The 21,856-nt window shown below is 43.4% G+C and overlaps 1 protein-coding gene across 18 annotated transcripts in view; it reads right to left on the reverse strand.

Annotated features, from left to right (window-relative positions):
- MIPOL1 (mirror-image polydactyly 1) overlaps positions 1 to 21,856 on the reverse strand; it is a 305,293-nt gene that overhangs the window by 121,415 nt on the left and 162,022 nt on the right. The window contains exon 11 of one of the 18 annotated variants that reach the window (XM_084843290.1): positions 5,678 to 7,471. The exons of the other annotated variants lie outside the window; for them this stretch is intronic. Within the exon in view, the coding sequence (XP_084699416.1) occupies positions 7,418 to 7,471 (54 nt within the window). The 3' untranslated portion in view covers positions 5,678 to 7,417. Of the gene's footprint in view, positions 1 to 5,677; positions 7,472 to 21,856 lie in introns of those variants that run through there. 18 annotated transcript variants of the gene reach the window in all.

Here is a 21,856-nt window from a genome sequence, read left to right on the forward strand (position 1 = left end):
GCATCAGAAACTCATCCTATCTCCTCCTCCTCAGCCTGAGCTCAGATGCTTTCAGAGCCAATGCTTACCAAATCAGGAAAGGTCCCCATTCATTAATTCATTCATATCCCACCTTTCTTCCATCATGGAACTCAAGGTGGCTACATGTGGTTCCCAGGTGGTTTCTCCTCCCCCCACAGGAGGCTTTTTCCGGTGGGGGTATTAGAGCTAGCCACCTAGAACTTCAGCCTGTTTAAAACTTCAGTGAACTCCAGATTGCTGCTGAAGCAACATCTGAGCCCTGCTTGTGTGTTAGCATCCAGCCTGACCACCCTTGAGTTCCACTTGGTGCTGTCCAAGGTCCTCCTCATGCCTGACCTGCTCATGTTAGACTTTCTGCTTGGAGCTAAATACCTGCCAGTGCCTGAAATCCATGTCTGGGATTGCACTCCAACCCAGCTATGCTCACCACCTGAAACCAGATACTCTTCTAAGACTGGCTAGTACTCTCCAGATCATGGGTACAGAACCTCAGGCCTGGACACCAGATATGGCCCACCTAGGGTCCCAGTCCGACTCTTCAGGGATCTCCAGAAGGCCATGCCGCTTTCCCCCAAGTTTCTCAGCTTTTGTGCAGCTTTTTCCCCCATTCTAAAAGGTTGAAATGCCTCTGCAACGTGTTCCCCCTTTTTCTTGCTGAGATCCTATCAAATGTTTGAAAACTGCCAGTATATTGTCTCTTTGTGCAATCGTGTTAAATATGTGGGGTTCCACTTAGTTCCCTTTCAGCTTTAGATCTATGACCTAAAGGGGATGTGTGGGTTCTCTGAACGAATTCATACACAGAGAGGAGGAGTCTGTGTTCCTTGTGGTGCTCATCAAGACAGCTTTGCTCCATACTATGGATTCCAAGGGCACTTTGAAGACAGATAATACCAAATAAAAATTTGATTAGATAATTATAAACAACTGCATACAGATACCATAATGAGATTATATGGGTCTCTATTCTTATTTCATTTAAGTTATAAAATATGATTTGATAATATGATATCTGAAGGACTCCCTTCTCCCATATCAACCTGCTGAGCACTAAGATCTTCCAGTGAGGCTCTTAGAGTGGCACCACCAACACAGATTAAGCAGGCAGCAAGAAAGGAGAGGGCTTTCTCACCTCTCGCATCCCAGTTGTGGAACTCATTCCCCAAGCAGGCTTGCCTGGCACCCACTTTATTATTTTTTAGGTGTCAGGTTAAGACATTTTATTCTCTCAGGACTTTTATTGATTTTTACTTTAAAATGGAATTGGGAGAATGCTATGTTTTAAAACACTGGGATTAAGTTTTTATTTTGGAATTGGGGTGGGTGGGGGCTGTAGCTGAGTGGCAGAGCACCTGCTTTGCAGGCAGAAGGTCCCAGGTTCAATCCCCGCCTTCCCCAGGTAGAGCTAGGACATTTTCTTGCCTGAAACCCTGGAGAGCCGCTGCCAGTCCGTGTCAACAATACTGGGCTCGATGGTCCAATGGTCTGACTCAGTATGAGGCAGCTTCCTATGTTCAGAAATGAACTACCCCAATTCAGAAAAAACAGAGTCATTAGATGTTAAACCCAAACCCTCCCTGAAGTCTGGGGCTGGTTTATAATGGGCTTTTCAGAAACTAATCCTATATTGGACCCCATGTTTAAATTAACAACTGTATACAAAAGTTATTTTCTGATCCAAAAGTAATAGGAGGACAATGTCTTGACTGAGACTGACTAAAATGCAAGGATGGAGAAACTCGTCAACTTTGCTTTCTCTCCATTTTTCATCTGTTAATTAAGAGTTGACCAAAACTTTGGATATTCTTTCCAATCTTAAGTTTGGTTCATCTTTAACTTTTTTTTTAACCCATTTGAATGAAAATTCACATCCATTTTTGTGCACTTTTCTCCTAACATCTGCAGTTTTGTATACAATTTTGCCTAATACAGTTCTTTTCCTCATATAGTGCATTTTAATGATATTTTCAGAGCCTTGTGTGGCGCAGAGTGGTAGGCGGCAGTATTGCAATCGAAACTCTCCCCCAGCGGAAGCCGGGTCTCAGGTAGCCGGCTCAGGTTGACTCAGCCTTCCATCCTTCTGAGGTCGGTAAAATGAGTACCCAGCTTACTGGGGGAAAGGTAGTCATGACTGGGGAAGGCAACGGCAAACCACCCCGCTATAGTCTGCCATGAAAACGTCAGCGTAAGCGGCGTCCCTCCAGGGGTCAGTAATGACCCGGTGCTTGCACAGGAGGAACCTTTCCTTTCCAATGATATTTTCACCAATATACACATTCTTGTGTGGACTTTTCCCTAATATACATGTTTATGCATCTTTTGTATTGGAGAACTCCATTGCAAAATTCAGAGAAGTGTGCGTTTTAAATGATAACTGAACTTCAGTTTGTGTATTGGTTCAAAAGTGCAAAATTAGGTACACAATTAAAATGTGAACCAAACAAAACCCCATCACTACTGAAATGTTGCAAAGTCAAGGGCAAACATTTTAATACTACCCAATTTAGCTTCTATTGACCCTTTACCTTGTGCACCCACCTAAAATTCAACTCCACCTTTGTTAGTATAAGGACTACCATGTTTCTCTAAACCTCTCTGCCTCACAAGGTCCCATTGTGTTCCACTTTGTGCAGAGGACAGATCTGAATAACTGCTGGTTTTCATATTTTCAAGGACGAACAGCTATTCAGTTCAACCCAGAGAAAAACATGTGTAATGAAAACCATGTGAAACCCCTTCTCTTCCGACAGCACCCCGAGTCCCCTGAAAAAGTTCCCTGAGGGTTAGGCTGAGGTGCAGGGGGCTGAAGGGGAAGTGGTATCCTGAAAATCATGCAGAAGCATCTTCCGTGAGCACAGCTTCCCCTTGCAGAAGTTGCCTCTGCCTGATTTTCAAGGACCCTCCCTTCCCCTCAGCTCCCCAGTCTATAGCCCACCCCATTCAACAGAGTCCCCTGATCTCTGAAGAAATCTTGTTGGGGACAGCAGCAGGAGGGATGGGGAAGTCAGCTTCTGCCAGCACACTATTTGCATTTTTCTCTGTTCTCAGTAGCCTTCGTGTAACCTGAAATCTGTTTTGCACTCAGCACAAACCTAACATAATTATGTCTGCAGAATACCTCCCATAACCCATCTGAATACTTTTATAAATGGTGAACTTTGGGGCTCTTCCATCATGCACAGCTTTTCTGCACTTTTTTTTTTCTTGGTTAACATACAGCCTGAAGAAGAGTTCTGGGGAATCTGAAAGCTTGCTTACTAATTTGTGACATATTAGTTGGTCTTAATAAAGGTATTATACTACTGTTATTATCCTACTGAGATATCTGGATTTTTTTTTCTAATGGACCAACAAGGCTAATTGCAATTCTTTTCCAATATCACCTTAACTTTAGTTATCAATAATACATTTTCTTTATTATTTGCATCTCTGTAAACAAACACTTTTCTAACATCCATTTGATAGAACATGAATGGCAGGTAATGACATTTTTATTCGCATAGGCTGCAGCATGTAAGCTGGTCTGCTGCTGAAGGGGTTTTAAACTGGTTGGGTGCTGCATATTTCTTTTATTGTTGGTTTTTTAATTGGGTTTTTAATTTATTTATTTGTATGTTTTTAATTAAGATTCTGTTTTTAAGCTTTATTTTATTATTGTTAGTTACTTTGAGTGCCATCTTTTGGCAGGAAGGTGGAATATAACTTGAATTAATAAATAAATTTCTGAATTGACTTAGGGTACAATGCTATCCAGATGCACATCAGCCTCCGAACTCTGAGGGTGATGGACATTTTATGCAGAGCAGGAGAAGCATGGAGGTGTCAGGGTGGACACTGAGCCCATAGAACCTCAGAGCAGTTCTGATTCTGAGGAGGAACAGCTGTCCGTGGGAGAGGAGCGCGCTCATCCCTCCCAGGCCCTGCAGCTGGCAGAGATTCCTCCTGCCGGCAATCCAGAGATAGGTAGCAGTCCTGGGAGTGAAAGAGCATGGGAGGAGGGCTGGCTGGATGCTCAAAGCAGACGCAAAGAGCGACGAACTATGGAGGGCACGGAAAGGAGGCGTAGCGCCCGTTTGGCGCGCAAGCAACGGTCACGTCCAGAGGACCCAAGGGAAAGGGGGAGGGACGCTCCCTAGCCCATAAGTTCAGGGTCTGCAAGTGATTCTTGTTCAAACAGGGACCAACTGTTTCCAACCCGGGGCACAGGTTACTCTGCTGTTCATAGCTTAGTCGCTGGTGATAGAGTTATTAAGTTGTAAAAGGAATAAAGCCTTGAAAAGAATCCTTTGTCTGTGTCTGGAGTTGGCTACTGGAGTAGACTGAAAGAGGCCGGCGAGGGCCCCCTGACAGGAGGCGATAGTCACTTCTGTGCTCCTCCCACTCTGCATTTTTGCTAGATGGGTGTTTTTGCCCATCTAGCTTGGGTTTTGTGAAGGAGACTGGGGACAGCTTGTATCCCTGCTTCCCCAGTCCCTACTCTCCCTGCCCACAGAACCACCCCCTTTCCGTTCTGTCCAAGGTCGCTTTTGTGACCTTGGAGAAGCAGCCGGTGCAGTTCTCTCCATGCTGGCTGCAAGGCAGAGGGGGCAGGGAGTTCGGACTCCGGGGTCCAAGGCCGGAGTGCTGTCTCTAACCTCGGATCCAGGAATCTGAACTATTCTGTGGCCCAACAGACACTGTCTAGGGGCCATGGGTTTGCTCTCTTAATGCTTTGCACCTTTTGCATATAAAATACTGCATTAGTTTCTCAGATTGATTTAACAGGTACACTGGCATTATTATTTATGGTTCTAATGCCAGCTGTCTGCCATGGAATGGAAACTACTGGCATAGCAGATTTCCCCTCCTCCCTGCATCCCCCCCATGCACCCCCAAATCAGCTCCAGAGAGTCGAAGGCACCTCTGAAGCAGATTGGGGGGCACAGTGTGATGAAGTGGGGAGGAGAACAAGGGGAAATCCAGTTGCACATGCTGAAGTCTGCACACGTGACACTGGATTTAACCCAATACTTATACTGCACTCTTTCCTTAAGGAATTTATAGTGGCTTACATATGGCTCCTAGGTAGTCTCCAGTCCTGATGCTGGACCACACTTGCTTAACTTCAGAAGTAGAATGCAATCTTTGCCTTCAGATCTTTCCCTGGGCCTATATATATTGTAGAACACAATAGAAAGCTTGCAGTTTCTCTATATTTGGTCAGCTCAGGTCCCTGATATTTGGATTTCTAAGGGCGCAATCCTATGGCCGCTAGACAGCGGCTAGATGGCCATAGAATTGGTTGGTTTCCGGGAACCGACCTTGGAGCCTGAGCTCTGAGGTCAGTTCCTGGAGAACTGCCTCTCCGCCCCCATCCCCGCTGTCTTGTAGGTGGTGTGGATCATCCCCGGGCTCTGTGCTTGGAGGAGCAGCATGGAGCAGGGGGAAAGGGGGTGGTCCCGGGGGCAGAGAGTGGTGGGCAGTGCGTAAGTGCCAGTACGACACTTCCTATGCGTCGTCTGGCCTCCCCACCCCACGCTCCGATGTCCTGCAGCTAGACAGCCAAAATCGGCCAAGGGGATTGCTCCCTTAATGTATTAAGTAAGCCAAGATTGACACTTCTGGAGCTGGAATTGTTATGACATCAATATGTTGAAACTTCATTTAAGGACAACAGAATTATACTGTTTTTGGTCTGACTTAAGCTTTCTAGCTGACAGGGTTTCCTGTGATACATTACTCTTCACAAACACAATGTTGTCCATAAACATGGAAAACGTCAGAGAAACAAGAGTCCCAGTGCCATCTTATCCATGCGTACAATGGGGCTTACTCCCATGACTGCAGCCTAGAAGGAAGTGGCAGAGCACTGAGCAACACAGCAGTCTTCCTTGCCCCGCCATCTTTCAAACATAGAGAAATAGTTCTGAATCGCAAGTAACTATCTGCTCTGTAATATGAAACCATAACGTTTTTATACCAAGCACTACACAAAACCTATTTAATATAATTAAAAACTAAACAGTAAAACAACATTTTGGATGGCCATTATGCAGGTCAGGATAAAACCCAGTTTTAACATATACAAAAATGAGCATTCATCTGGTAGACATATAAATGAGCCCGTATAAATGAGCACTCATCTGGTAGAACCATATAAACACACATTTATGTTTTAAGATAATGAAGGAAAGAGGAAAGACCAGAAAGAAAAAGTATTACATCCATGGTACTATTAGATCACAATCTGCCCCTACATGAGTGCAGCCCAATGGAGCCCTCTTGTTTCCCTCTCCCTTCTCACTCAGTGCTCATACACAAGAGTTTGTGATAATGGTAGGCCAGTGCCTGTTTTCCCATCCAGCGCCATTGCTCCTCAGCCCAGAGCCTGGCCTGGAATGGACCTCTGGTAATGGCTAGGATGCTGCAGTGTGCATGTACTAAAGAAGGGAAAGGAGGGGTTTACTGGCCCTTATGGTAATCACTCCTAGTGTGCTCAGGGCCAAAACACGCATGATGATAATTCCACAACTATCAGTTGTGTGACTGTTTTTTGTTTAGTAAATAGGAGCTGTGGCCTCCCTTGACCCAGATTGGGACCACAGCAAGGGCAAAGGGTTATGTCCCCTTTCCTCCGCAGTCCAGATCCAGATTTTCCATTGGGGGAGGGCTCCCACAGCTGTAATTTACTAAACCAATCAACCAACCACACAACCACCAATTCTGGGATTATCATCACATTTGTTTTGACCCTATACAGGCAGGATTGTGCCATTTATTTACAATGAGTGGGAGGGTGAATTTGAAGTGGGAGAACGGAAAATCTGGATCAGGAAGTTCCATCCTTTTGCAAAATGAAAGCAAGGAGCTCATCAGAAAGTACTGCAAATGACTTTCTATAACAAGATTCAATATCAACATAAAGACAAATGTAGCTCTCATAACAGAAACATCAATTATCTTTTAACCTATTTTATGAAGAAATAATAGAAAGTTGCAACAAACTGTGATTATCTACTAAAAAGTAAATAAATTTAAAATTTATTAGAAAATTGAGAGTACACAAATGATACATGATAAAATATTTATATTAATAACTGCCTGCTGCAATTTTGTATCCAACATCCAACTGAAAGGAAAAGTTACAGATTATAAACACATAAAAGCTGTTAAATTAGCTGTTATAAACTGCATATTTCGCTTTTTGTTTTTAGATACACATTTCAACTATAATTTCCATTTTCAGGAAAGATTCTCTGTGTGCTTGACACTGGAGTGGCGCGTGCAGGAATAAAGATGTTGAGCAAGCGTGAGATCAAAATATTTTGAACCAGGGTCAAAAGGACTGTTAATGATTAGCTGCATGAAAGGTCTGATTTCTGCCTCTCTCTTTTGGATTGCAGAGACAGCACAGCCATCATGCAGGTCTGTCTGTGTCATTCTTTGGCCACTTCCCGCAGATTGAGAAAAGCTGGAAAGTAAACACAGGTGTTTTAAAAATGGAGCCGCTGTCATGGACAACCACAAACACCCTTAGCCGGACCTTGGCTATGCCTCTTTCCCGCCCTCTCTTTTTAAAAGGAGAGCTTAACAAGAAAATGTCAAATGTTTCACCTTTCAACACCTCAAAACAACTCAGAGCTTAAAGTATTGTCTAGGAAAAGCTCAAGCAAATAGTTATTTTTCTAATTTTCTTTTCAGTTGTAGCCAACTTAGAATTAGTCATGTAAAATAAATTATTATTATTTTACTAATTGCTCTGTTTGGAAGATAAATTGCTTTCTTTCTTGGAAAGCACCATCTTTATTATACACAGAGGCCACAATCTATGGAACTAGCCAGCCAATTTCTTGGGTAGTATGCAATCTTAGTCCTACATAGAGTTGATCCATTGAAATGAATGGGACTTAAGTTGGTCGTGACTCTGCACCTTGGATATCTCCTTTAGATTTCTGACTGGTTCTGACTGAAACCCAGAGTGGATTTACCACCCCACTGACATCGAAGTCACCAGCCTCCACTGTGTGCTCTTCTACTGAGCTATGTGCCCTCCCTCTAAGGAGCTGGCCAAGAAGGTTTGACTGGCCCCATCACTGGCAAGTAGTTTTAGTAGCTGCATCTTCGACTGGGTGCTGATGCTTTTAAGAAGTTTTAATTGCACTGCAATTCTTCTGTTATTGTAATTTTGGATTGTAATTATTGTAATTTTGGATTGTTTTGTTTTCATTGTTAATTGTTTAATTGCCCTGAGTACATTTTCATATTAAAACCACATTCTGAGATATGGGGGTTTGGGAAAAGTGAAGTTCCGGCAGGTGTGCATAAGGCTTTCACAACTCTAAAGTAAAGTCACTGGATTGTGGCCAGATTAATTTTCTTCCCTTCTCTTCCCCATTCCACATAATGGTTTAGACAGCTTGACTGTTTCATATTTCACTGTGTAATATAAGGAAGAGAATTTTGCAATGGCTGACAGAAATAATCAAAAAATTTGAAGAAGAGCCATGTATGTTGGTTATTGTGCAAAAGTACAGGAAACACTGGAGAAGTACCTGCCTTTGGAAATATACCATTTTAGGAAATGGTATGTCCTTCTTAATGATCACTAAGAGCTTCTGGGGTCAATGAGAAGGAAAATATGGAAAACCCAGTTTCCCCATCAGAGTGGGTGGCAGGGATAGAAACCCTGACCTGCCTACAGCCGAAGTATTTAAACCCAGTGTTAGCTCCAGACCTTCGCTGGAACAGCATCCTAGGCTGTTGCTCTTGAGTGCCTGTATCCAGCCTGAATTTCTTCCATCTGCACTTGGAGCTGTCCACAGTTGTCTTTTCCTGTCTAAACTCTTGCTCCCTTTTTCCTGGTTCTCCCTGTGGACTTTGCCTGGAATAGGCATCTACCTGAAAAGATGCTCTTCAGAGCAGAATCCAAAGCAGTTGGAAAAGGAAATATACAAATATATCTGGGTGCACAGACAGTTCCCACTCATCCCCTTTTTTATTATTATTGACAGCTAAACATGAAATTAGTGTTTTGCTTTGAAATGGCAAACACTGGGCCAAAAGCACCAACCATCTCACATATTGTGTTATGGGTATAGAATATAAATATGAAAAGATACAATGGATAAATCAAGCAAAGGCAAGCTTTGTGATCTCCTTATTTAGGCAAAAGTGACTTAGACTGCAAGCCTATGTATGCTTGGACAGAAAAAAACCCTACAATTCCCAGCATTCCCCAGCCACCTGGCTGGGGAAAACTGGGAGCTACAGAACTTTTTTTGTCTAAACATGCATAGGATTGCGTCTTTAGAGATTTTGCTACTCAAGAGTCATCTGGAACACTGGGTGAGCAGTAGATCTGGGTGAGCAACCACTTAAAGGAGAACTAGAAATCCTGCACTCAAATCTGAATAATATGCCCACCAGTACATTTGAAAGATTGTTTAACAACCTTATTGTTAAGGTAAGGCCCCAGCTCTGTATGCATTAGGATTCCAAAGATACGCAACAATGTTTAAGCTATGGCAAACCTGTCTAAGGTCAGAAAGGACCAAAGGTTCTATGGTAGAGGTTATGCTTTGCATGCAAGAAGTCTTGGGTCTGATCGCTCTAATAGCAGTGAATGCCACTTCAGAAGGGGTTGTATCTAATGTTACTCTAACAAGTCCCATTCATTTTAATAGGTCTATTCTAAGTAGGACTAACATTGGATACAACCCCAGGTTCCTCAACCTTCAGGAATGGCTTTGCAGGATGCAGATCTGCAGTAGGATGGTAGCCAGAAAAGCCATTTTGTATATGTATGGGGTGTGTGTGTGTGATCCAAGCCATCATGTGCTGTGCTACTAGATAGGTGGTTGGGAGATCTTAAGGAGATGCAAAGCCTCAAACTGCTGAAAATTAATATAATTTCTTCCAGAATCCTGAGTAATAGCAAAATCCTATGCATGTCTACTCAGAAGCAAGCCCCATAGAGTTCAATGAAGTTTTTGTTGTTTATTCGCTCAGTTGCTTCCAACTCTTGGTGACTTCATGGACCAGCCCACTGTCTTCTCATTATGCTGTCTTCTCATGATGTGGCCAAAGTACTTCAGTTTTGCCTTTAATATCATTCCCTCAAGTGAGCAGTCTGGCTTTATTTCCTGGAGTATGGACTTCTTGCAGTCCAAGGCACTCTCAGAATTTTAAATGTGGACAGATTAGCAGCCTGGATTGCTCTATTTATTTATAGATACAAGACTCTGTACCAATGAATTTTGATTTATCAAAATGTGTTGGGCAGCTTACATAGATAAAGAAATCATCCTTTTGGGTGAGGATGTGCCCCTCTGTTTCTTCTTCTTTAATTTCAGGCGTGAACCCTCTTTCCTTTGTTGCTGTTATTTTATGAGGCAGGGAGCTTTCATACACTCATTCAATGATGGTGCTGCATCCCTTCCCCCACCTCCATCCATTCAAGTATTTATCGGGGCAACCTACAATATCCTTCATATCTGTTCAGGCTGCTCTGCCTTGCAAATGATCAAGAAACACCCTGGAGCTGCACAACAACAACAATCAAATAAACCCGTGAAACCTGCTGGAGTCAGTGCAATTCATCATCACAGTGTGAAACTGACACCCTACTAATTCAGAGGCTAGGAATCCATGTCTAATGTATTAATTACAAATGTGAAGGGGCAGCATTCTTAGCTATGCCCTATTTAAATGACAACAGAAAATATTAAATGGAAAAAAATGTCACGTTAAGCTTCTGTAATCTTACAGAACACCCACTCAAGGTATGTCTCATATCACCTGAAAAAGAGCACCATGAACATCAGACTGAGGGTTGAAGAGATGACCATGCATTCACAGTTTGGATTTGAAGTGTGATGCTATTTCCCTTCAGATCCCCTTTTAGAAAAGGGGTACAATAATACAAATAGACACACCCCATTATGAGGTGAAACACATTAGCAGAGCAATCCTGTTGTTAGTTGTGGAGTGCTCTGTTTTCAGAGCCTCCAAAGCATCCTAAACCCAGTAGGGCAGAAGTAATGGAAGAGTAGTGTTTCTGCTGCTTCCTTCCCTCCCAGCTGCTTTTATTGGTGGCGGGGGGTGGCTGGGTGGGTTGTCTTACAAATTACCTCCATTGAAACCAAGAGGAAGGAATTAACCAAGGCCAGCATAGATCAGAAGCTGATTCAAGGGCTGGTCTGGAGGCCAGGAGAGTTGCGGATCTTATAGAGCCACAGCTTCTCCTGTCATGTCCACTGGTCCTGCCTCCACAGCACACCTCCTTTTCACTGCTCTCTGATGTCAGAGCTCCACCATCAGAAAGACAAGGGCTATGGAGGTTTCCACAGGGACAGGGAGGGAGCATCTGAGGGCGGATATTCCCCTCTGAAGGCAGACTGGTATCTCTGCCCACAGAGGGAAAGATCCAATCAGTCCTCCCAGGGGCCATACACACTTTGGCCACATAATGAGAAGACAGGATACCCTGGAGAAGATCCTGATGGTAGGGAAAGTGGAAGGCAGAAGAAAGGGGGGCCGACCAAGGGCAAGGTGGATGGATGATATTCTGGAAGTGATGGACTTGACCTTAGGGGAGCTGGGGGTGGCGACGGCCGACAGGAAGCTCTGGAGTGGACTGGTCCATGAAGTCACGAAGAGTTGGAAGCGACTGAACAAATAAACAACAACAAAGCCCCATTGAATACAGTAGAATTTACTTCTGAGTAAACGTGCATAGGACTGTGAATTTAGGGGCATATGTCTATAAAACAGGGACAGGAACATCTTTCAGCCCAAGGCCCAAATTCAGTTTTGGAGATGTTCTCGCAAGGCGGCGACGGTGGGGGGGTCCCAGCAGTGGGCAGAGATGAAGACAAAGGTTTGGGGCCAAAATTACTAAAGCCACCAGCGTATTTTAGCTTAAAGCTCTTGCTGCCAATAACTAAACATAAGGGGAGTCATTTCAACCTTTTAGAATGGGAAAGGCAAAAGTGAGGAAGCCACCAAACAATCGGTGGACAATGGACAGTCAGGGGAGGGGGTGGGGCCAAGGAAAGCTGTCTGGAGGACACTGAGGGCCCAGATCGGGACCTCAGGAGGACTCCATTTGGTCCATGGGCCTGAGGTTTCCCACCCCGTTATAAATCATAAACACTGAAGTGATAGAAGATGGCAGTACTTAAATCTAATAGGCTCAGGGTAATTTACACTTCTGACAGACTATACTAAATGTCATTAATATTAAGGGGTATGTAAACTGTGGTAAAAACAGACATAAGGACGAATGTCATCATCGTCAATCAGTATGGTACTTGGAGTCTTTATTTAATCTTTTACAATCTTTTTATTTGTGCACAGAAGCTATATTAGGCTGAAACAAATGATGCTTCTTACACGTTTGCTTGTAATACGGGCAGAATAGTCTTGTCTAGGGCTTCCATAGAAGCATAGAGGTTGTTCATGAGCAGTGTTATGATTTCCTTAAGCATATTATTCTGTTCATTGACATGGCCAGGAAAAGAGCCTGTAATCACGATGGTGTAGAGGAGGGTAGTTGTGTTGCATCCTAAATCCTCATCCATCAGGCACTCCCTTCCATAGCTTGCCCCTTCATAGTAAAGGCAAAATAATGGATTCCATGACTACTTATCAAAGTCAAACAGCTGTTGATATCTCTGACATTTTCATGGAACTGAAACAGGCAAAAGGAAAAATTTTGAGGTATGTTATGGATGTGCAAACAAGTGAAAACTACACCAAGGGGAAAAACTACTGAATCTCATCTAATTTCTGGCCATCTTATGTCTCTTACCATGGAGACTCTCTGCGCAAATTTTCCTGAAGCAGGAACATAGAAGGCCTCAGGTGAATAGGGTAAAGAGGAGATGACAGGGGCAGCAGGGCCACACTTTTGGCCCAGCTTTCAAAGTCATGCCGCTCCTCCTGCCCTGCCATCACCATCTTTGGCATAACTTCTGAAGCAAGGAGCCTCCAGAATCGCACACGGAGCCCCCACAAGCACAGGAAGCTCCCAGCTTCAGAAAATGTCCCAGACATGGCAATAGTAGGCAAGAGGAGTGCCATGACTTTGGGGGTGGGGCTAAACTCATGTTGCCCCTTTAACTACGCTTACTTTATTCATGTGAACAGTGGCGCCATTACCACTAGACTGTGGGGCAAAAGACCAAAGCCCTCAGCCTGGAGGGCCCACAAACAACACTGGAGAGGTGGCAGCACTCCAGCAGAGTGACAACATGTTGGTGCACACTGCAACGTAAAGTACTCCACCAGCTGGATTGAGGCTGCAGCTGTGCCATTTTAATTTGTTGCATTCTCCCAGTCTGGGAGGGTGGCAGTGAGCTGAACCAATCCTACGCTACCTTTAAGGGCGTGGAGCCAATGAGAGCACTGGAATCATAGAATCATAGAATAGTAGGGTTGGAAGGGGCCTACAAGGCCATCGAGTCCAACCCCCTGCTCAATGCAGGAATCCAAGTCAGAGCATCCCTGACAGATGGCTGTCCAGCCTCGTCTTGAACGCCTCCAGTGTGCGAGAGCCCACCACCTCCTTAGGTAATTGGTTCCATTGTCGTATTGCTCTAACAGTAAGGACGTGTCTCCTGATGTTCAGCCGGAATCTGGCTTCCTGTAACTTGAGCCCATTATTCCGTGTCCTGCACTCTGGGATGATCAAGAAGAGATCCTGGCCTTCTTCTCTGTGACAACCTTTCAAGTACTTGAAGAGCGCTATCATATCTCCCCTCAGTCTTCTTTTCTCAAGGCTAAACATGCCCAGTTCTTTCAGTCTCTCTTCATAGGGCTTTGTTTCCAGTCCTCTGATCATCTTTGTTGCCCTCCTCTGAACCCTCTCGTTTGTCTGCATCCTTCTTAAAGTGTGGTGCCCAGAACTGGACACAGTACTCCAGATGAGGCCTAACCAGTGCTGAGTAGAGGGGAACTAGTACTTCCCAGGAGTTGGAAGCTATGCTTCTATTAATGCAGCCCAAAAGAGCATTTGCCTTTTTTGCAGCCACATCACATTGTTGGCTCATATTCAGCTTGTGATGGACAACAATTCCAAGATCTTTCTCGCTTGTAGTGTTGTTGAGCCACGTATCCCCCATCTTGTAACTGTGACTTTGGTTTCTTTTTCCTAGGTGCAGAACTTGGCATTTATCCCTATTAAATGTCATTCTGTTGTTTTCTGCCCAGCACTCCAATCTATCCAGATCACTTTGAATTATGTTTCTGTCTTCCAAAGTATTAGCTATCCCACCCAATTTTGTGTCATCTGCAAATTTGATCAGCATTCCCTGCACCTCCTCCTCCAAGTCATTAATAAAAATGTTGAAGAGCACTGGGCCCAGGACTGAGCCCTGCGGTACCCCACTCGTTACCTCTCCCCAGTTTGAGAAGGTCCCATTGATAAGCACTCTTTGAGTCCGATTCTGTAGCCAACTGTAGATCCACCAGATCGTTGTTTCATCTAGCCCACTTTGAGCTAGTTTGCTCATCAGGATATCATGGGGCACTTTGTCGAAAGCTTTTCTGAAGTCGAGGTATATGATGTCTACAGCATTCCCACGGTCTACAAGGGAGGTTACTTGATCAAAAAATGAGATCAGATTCGTCTGGCAGGACTTGTTTTTGACAAATCCATGTTGGCTTCGAGTAATCCCGGCATTGTTTTCAAGGTGCTTACAAATGGATTGCTTTATCATCTGCTCCAGAATTTTCCCAGGGATTGATGTCAGACTGACTGGTCTGTAGTTCCCAGGTTCCTCCTTTTTACCCTTTTTGAAGATAGGGACAACATTAGCCCTCCTCCAGTCATCTGGCACTTCCCCCGTCCTCCATGATTTCTCAAAGAGAATAGACAGCAGTTCTGAGAGTTCTTCTGCCAGTTCCTTTATTACTCTAGGATGCAGTTCAACCGGCCCTGGAGATTTGAACTCATTCAAAGTAATTAGGTGTTCCTTGAGCATATGCCTATCGATCTCAAGCTGCAATCTTGCCCCTTCAGCCTGCACTTCGCTTTTGCCAGGGGGGTCATAGACCCTCTTTTGGGAGAAGACTGAGCCAAAATAGGAATTGAACACCTCTGCCTTTTCTTTGTCATCTGTTATCGTTTTGCCATCCTTATTTAATAGCTGAAAAAGCATTTCTTTCCTCTGCCTTTTACTATGCACGTAGCTAAAGAAAGCCTTTTTGTTGTTTTTAGCATCCCTCGCTAGCCTCAGCTCGTTCTCAGCTTTAGCCTTCCTGACACCATCCCTGCAATTCTGTGCTGCCTGCCTGTACCCTTCCTTTGTTGCTTGGCCTTCTTTCCACTTCCTAGATGTGTCCTTTTTTGTTTTCAGGTCATCCCTAAGCTTTTTGTGAAGCCACATTGGCTTCTTCTGTTGTCTTCCACCTTTTTTTCTTGTTGGAATTGTTTGTGATTGTGCCTTGAGAATTTCCTTTTTTAAAAGCTCCCACCCATCTTGGACTCCTTTTCTCATTAGCGTCGCTTGCCATGGGACCTTACTGATCATTGTTCTGAGTTTATTAAAATCAGCTTTCCTAAAATCCAGGGTACGCGTTTGACTACACTCGGCTTTTGCTTCCCTTAGAACCAAGAACTCAAGCGCAACATGGTCGCTTTCCCCCAGAGTTCCTGTAACTGCTACTTGATCCACTAAGTCATCTCTGTTGGTTAGGATCAAGTCAAGGATAGCCGATCCTCTAGTTCCTTTCTCTACTTTCTGTAGGAGGAAGTTATCCGCCACACAAGTCAGGAATTTCCTGAAGGGGTCATGTTTTGCAGAATTTGTCTCCCAACAAATATCGGGGAAATTGAAGCCCCCCATTACTACTACATCATGCTTCCTTAAAACATTGGCTATTTGCTTTTCAAAAGTGTCATCCTCGTCTTCTCCTTGGTTGGGTGGCTGGTAGTAGACTCCGACCACCAGGTTCCTTTTATTCTTTGCTCCATTTATTTTGATCCAGATGCTCTCGATGGGGCTACCAAGCTCCTCCTCCTGTATTTCTGTCCAGAGATATGTATTTTTCACATACGGTGCAACCCCACCTCCCTTTCTGTTCCTTCTGTTCTTTTTGAACAAGTTATATCCTTCAATTGCTGTATTCCAGTCATGAGAGTCATCCCACCAAGTCTCAGTTATACCTATCAAGTCATAATTTCCCTCCTGTATTAAGAGTTCAAGTTCGTTCTGTTTGTTTCCCATACTCTGGGCATTAGTATATAGACATTGAAGACCATGTGCTTCATAGTCTGGCTTTCTTCCTACATGTGTCTGAAGACTATTATTGGGTGCTATCAGAGCTGTTCTCTCCGTTGCAGTGCATGCACCTATGTCCATTGTTACCCCCAGCATTACATCTCCCTTCCCCGTAGGATTCAGTTTAAAGCCCTCCTGATGAAGTTCTTCATGCTGTGGCCAAACACATTCTTCCCATCCTTTGTGAGGTGCAACCCATCCCTTGCCAACAGCCCATCTTCCAGGAAGTATAGCCCGTGGTCCCAGAATCCCAGAATCTCTCGTCGGCACCACCTTCATAGCCAGTCATTCACCCGGAGTATTTTTCGTTCCCTTTCTATCGCTCTTCTAACTACTGGAAGGATGGATGAGAAAACTATCTGGGCCCCAAAGTTCTCGAGTTTCCTTCCCAGAGCTTCAAAGTCTGATGTGATTTCTTTGTAGTTCCGCTTGGTGGTATAATTTTTCCCACATGGATGAGAAGAAAGGGATACCTGTCAGTGGGCTTTATGAGTGCAGGCAACCTTTCAGTCATGTCTCTAATTCGTCCTCCCGGGAGACAACATACCTGGTGAGTCCACGGGTCTTCGCGACATACTTGGGTCTCGATCCCACGCAGCAAGGAGTCTCCCACTACTACCACTGTTCTCTTTTTCTTGTTGTAGGCCTGGGTTTCATCGCCTCTGTTTGACTGACCTTCAGCCTCTTGCTCACTCTCATGTAGGTTGCCCTTTGATTCTTCCTCTGCAGGCTGTCCTCCAGTCTCATCCGCAAGTACCTGGAATCGGTTCCACAGCTCCACTGCTTCCACTGGTGCAGAGTGGCATCTAGTTCTTCTTCTCCTAACTGTCACCCTTTTCCAAGGAGTATCCTCTACTCCATTTTTCTTCACCTCAGCATTTCCCACTGCCTCAGCTTGCTGTTGCTCTTCAAGCTTCTGGTCTTCCCTTTGCTGCTGTAGTTCCCCCATTCTGTCCAAGAACTCTTCCTGTTCTCTTATTCCCCGGAGGGTTGACAGTTGCCGCTCCAGTCCACTTACTTTTTCTTCCAGCAGCGTGATCAACTTGCACTTGTTGCAGGTGTAGGCCATGTTGTTCTCAGGCAAGAAATCAAACATTGCACACACCTTGCAGGTCACCACCACTGGAGAGTCTTGTCCTTCCATTGCCTCTTTTCCCTTTTTGTGTCTAGCTTTGTGATTGTTCTAGACTAGCCTGTGCCTGTTCCTCTACTCAGTAGAGGTTAAAAGCAGAATCCCACTTGTGTGAAAGTGTGTGTTACAAGACAAATAAATGGAAAAAAGTTAGTTAAAAATAAAATAAAATTAAAAATTAAAAAAAATGTTAAAAATGTTTTTTTTAAAAAAACTGGAGCAGTGAGGTGGTGGCCTGGATGCCCCTGAATACTACCCAATGTTAATGAATCTGAAAATAATAATGAGGTTATACCCAATGTCTGCACAAACAGGAGGAACCTTACACAACCAATCTTTCTCCTTGAACCCCTCTAAAAGCTCTATGGAGGGTTGGGGGCCCTCCCGAACAGTCTGGGCTGAATCATGGAGGGATACAGTGGGAGAGGCAAATTGACCGAGACCCTTCGTGTGAAGTGGCTCTGCCCAATTTGGGGCAATTGCCCTCCTCCAGCAGCCCCAGCAACAGAGCCACACTGTTCAGGAAAGCCCCTCTAGAGAGGCTTCTCAGGGTGCAGGGTGCTGCAGGAGAGGAGAAACACTGGTAGTCTTGTGCACAAGGAGCTATACTAGATGAAAACAAATAATACAGCTTACATCTCTTGCTGTAATCTGGGGAGAACAGGCTCACACACAGTAATCTATGCATTTCATCGACCTCCATCCTGGTCCAGCCCGTACTCCAACCTCAGAATCTGTGCCAATGGTTTAACTCTGCCTTGCAGCCAGGAACCCCTGATCTGAATCACTTTATGAAATCTCAAAACTGCTTGTCTAATCAGTGTTACTAGATTTGTTCTGAAATAAGTCATTTCTAGACCTGTGGCTTTTAGTATTCACACAATTAGCCTTGAACAATGGAATACTCATCGGGTTCACACATCATGATAACGTGAACAAGGAGCATGTTGGTGCTGCTACATGTTGCCCGACTGCAAGCAGCTCAAGAGACCATGGATCTCCCCATCCATACTTTGGTTGGTGTCACATGTGAACCAAGGGCGCCAACTTTTTTGCCCTCAGCAAGCCAGAGAAATAACTCACAATTATTAATTACCCTCCCCTCTGCAACACCTCAACTTTTTAAGATTAGTTTTACATTGTTGATTTTATTGTGATATTATTATTGTTGTTGTAAAACACCTAGAAAAAATATTCTATGAGGTGTTTCATAAATCTAATAAATATATAAACCTTTCAAAGACAGATTATGTAATTAGTAAACATTTGTTAAACCTATTAATGTGTTTTCTAAAAGTCAATTTAGTGTTATGCATGCCTGTCAAGTTAAATTATGAAAGATCATCATAGTAATATTATTACTAATATTAACAGCACAAATAGCACAAAATAAATGGTTAAAATGAATTTGTCTTTTAGAAAGCCAAGCTAATTTTTAAGAAATAAATCACATCATGTTTGCATGTCTTTCTTAGAAGACCTGCTGATCGACATTTTTAAACAACCTCCTTTCCATTACTGCTTTTCGCAGATGAGATTCCATTTTGTGCAAACTGTTTTTTTCTGGACTCACATCTGCTAAACTGCGACTGGAATGATGTTAGCATTGCAATGTTTTAAAGTCATGTAGGTATGGAAGCTAGACTGGAGCTGCTTAAGCAGATTCTGCTGCTACTATAACGTCAACTCTGCCGGGCAAGTTTTTTTAAGAGAGGAAACATGAAAGCTGATGTCATTTTCCTTTGAACATAAACAAAACCCAGCAAGAGCGTGAATCTATTTTTCTGAAGAAAAACTGAAAAAACAAAACTTTGAGAGAGGTAGACATTCCTCTGCAAGGTCAGAGCTAATAAAACATTTGGAAGTCGACATGACACAATTTTGGTTTAAAGGTTCACTTAACTTTGTTTTAATGTTTTGAATTTGACAGGCCCACATGTCAAAAGATGTTTAAATTGTTTTGTGGCTCGACAATTGATCTGCAAGAATAATTTTTAAAGAGCTTTCTTTTTCTTGTCTTTTTTTTTCAGTTAAAATTAAAATCCATGCTGCCTAATCCTTGGAGTCAATCTGTAATTAAGGGGATTTCAAGAGAGACCATGCACTGCATTAATGATAAAATTTAATAACTGTTTAATACTCTAACAAAAGAATGAAAACCAGGCAATACACAAAAACACGATCACTTCTGTGTTTGGTGTGAATTTACACGGCTACCACCTCTAGGAATAATCAAATACTTGACCCTTATAGACATAGGTTTTCACAGTTTAGTATTTTGCAACTAAGGTGGCAATCCGAAATGCACTGGGGCCGTGTCCAGGTCCTAAGATCGTGTACATCTTTGATAAGGTGATCAGATAAAAAGGAGGAGAGGGTGAATGTACCTTTAATGCAGGGCTAGGGAATCTATGGCCTTCCAGATGTTGCTGGACTACAACTTCCAGCATGGCCTTGCTGGCTGGGGCTGATGGGAGTTGGCATCCAACAACATCTGGAGGTCCACAGGTTCCCTATCCCTGCTCAAACGGTTGTTTAGAGAAAGGACTTTTAGCAGGTGCAGCTTGCCACAGACATGTTCAGAACTCAGTATTTAACTATCAGAGTTCCTTTTCCTACAAACCTCTTTAGGATACAGGAGCCTTTTTCATCTGGGTTACCTTATAATCAGAAGTGGCCTGTTCCCTCTGTGCACCTGCAAGTTCAGATACCATCACCCCCGTTCTGTTTTGTGACAGACCAACTGTGTTCTCTCCAGTCTAATTAATTCTACAAAGCCTATCTGTAAAAATGAGTTACATATTCCTGAAAGTGTTTCCATATTGTTCTACCATATAGTGTGGATTCCAGTCTACAGGGAGTTCTTTATACATCGTAGGATCCTATTGCTAGTCTCAACTCCAGACTACCACCTTTGAAAGGATCTACTTTGAAAGCTGTCTTCACTGTCAGATTACTTATCATCTAGACCAGCATTATTTACTCTGATTGGCAGTAGCTCTCCAGAGGTCTTTCACATCACCTACTACCTGTTCCTTTTAACACATAACCCGTGGGCTGCATGTGGCCCCTGCTGAGCCTGGAATTTTAAAAAATCACCCCCACAATGGCATCTGTAGCAGTTATGGAGCGCCCGAACTGCCAAATTTAGCTTCTTTGCAAACAAGCTAAATTTAGCAATTGTAGCACTATGTAGTGGCTTGAGAACTTTTTCCCACTTGGGGGTTGGTGGGGGCACCTACAGACTGTGCAGCATCCTGAAAAATGTGGCTTGCAGTGGGGGTCCGGAGGTTGCCCACCCCTGTTTTAAGTGAAGGCATCAGAGGTTGAATCCTGTCCCTTCTGCATACAAAGCATGTACTCTGCCACTAACCAATGACCCCTTACCATAATAGTCAGATAACACATGCTGTTCACACACACCTACAAAGGTAAGGGGGTCAAGGAGGTGCAATATGGACATTTTGGCAAGAATGTGTATACTGCTATTTGTGTAGATATATCCATGTGTCTCAAAAAATCCATATTAGAGCAATACCTTTATTAGGCCAACTCAAAGGTCACAAAGTATGCACACTTTCAAAGAATATGTGCATTCAGCATGACATTTTGCTGGTGTGAATTGGTCCTTACTTCATACACATCTTTGTCTACATACCATTTTGTACTGCTTAATTTTTATAGATTTGCAATCTAGTCCAGACCAAGGGTCTTGAATTTAACTCATTTTCTTCATACTGATTACTGTGGTACTGTGCCTACATATTGACTTAAGTCCTACTGAACTCCATGGGATGTACTTTTGTGTAGACATGCACAGGATTGTGCTGTTAGTCCACCTTAAAATCCAAATACATCAGGTTAACTGGTTTGTGGACTGGACTCTCCTGAATTGTTGATTTGGTTCTACATTGTGAACTATGTTCATTGCAAGATATTATTTCTGGCAGACTTTAGACAAGTGGTGTTCGGTTAATTCTGCTTATAAATTGAACTATATTTAGTTTATCTTTACTGTTAACATTCTACATGCTTTTTCTATTAGCTACATTTACATTTTTTCCTCTAATTGAAGGTAAAATTTTGAAATCACACAATACTGTTAAGTGAATATTCAAATCAGTGGGGACTGAACCCTTAACTGGGAATGCTGGGGCATTGTATTTACCGTTATAAGAAAGGAGAACTTCTCTGAGCTTATTGCTTCCTACTGAATAATTCATTTCTGTATAAGTATAATGAAATACTCAAATCAAAGTACACGCCAGGACTGAGCAATCAGGTTCTGCAAGGACGACACATCCTAATATCATCTCCGCTGAGATCTCCCAAGTATTTGCACTGCTTTAATATCTTCCACAGTGGGGCTGCATTCAGCTCACTTTGCTTGTGAGTAATCATGTTTAGTATTTGTGCCTAGCCCTTCTACAGGACCAACATG

Source organism: Heloderma suspectum, chromosome 1 (genome assembly GCF_057233095.1).
Source record: "Heloderma suspectum isolate Gila_16-S chromosome 1, 16-S_ref, whole genome shotgun sequence".
In the NCBI taxonomy this organism is placed as follows: domain Eukaryota; kingdom Metazoa; phylum Chordata; class Lepidosauria; order Squamata; family Helodermatidae; genus Heloderma; species Heloderma suspectum.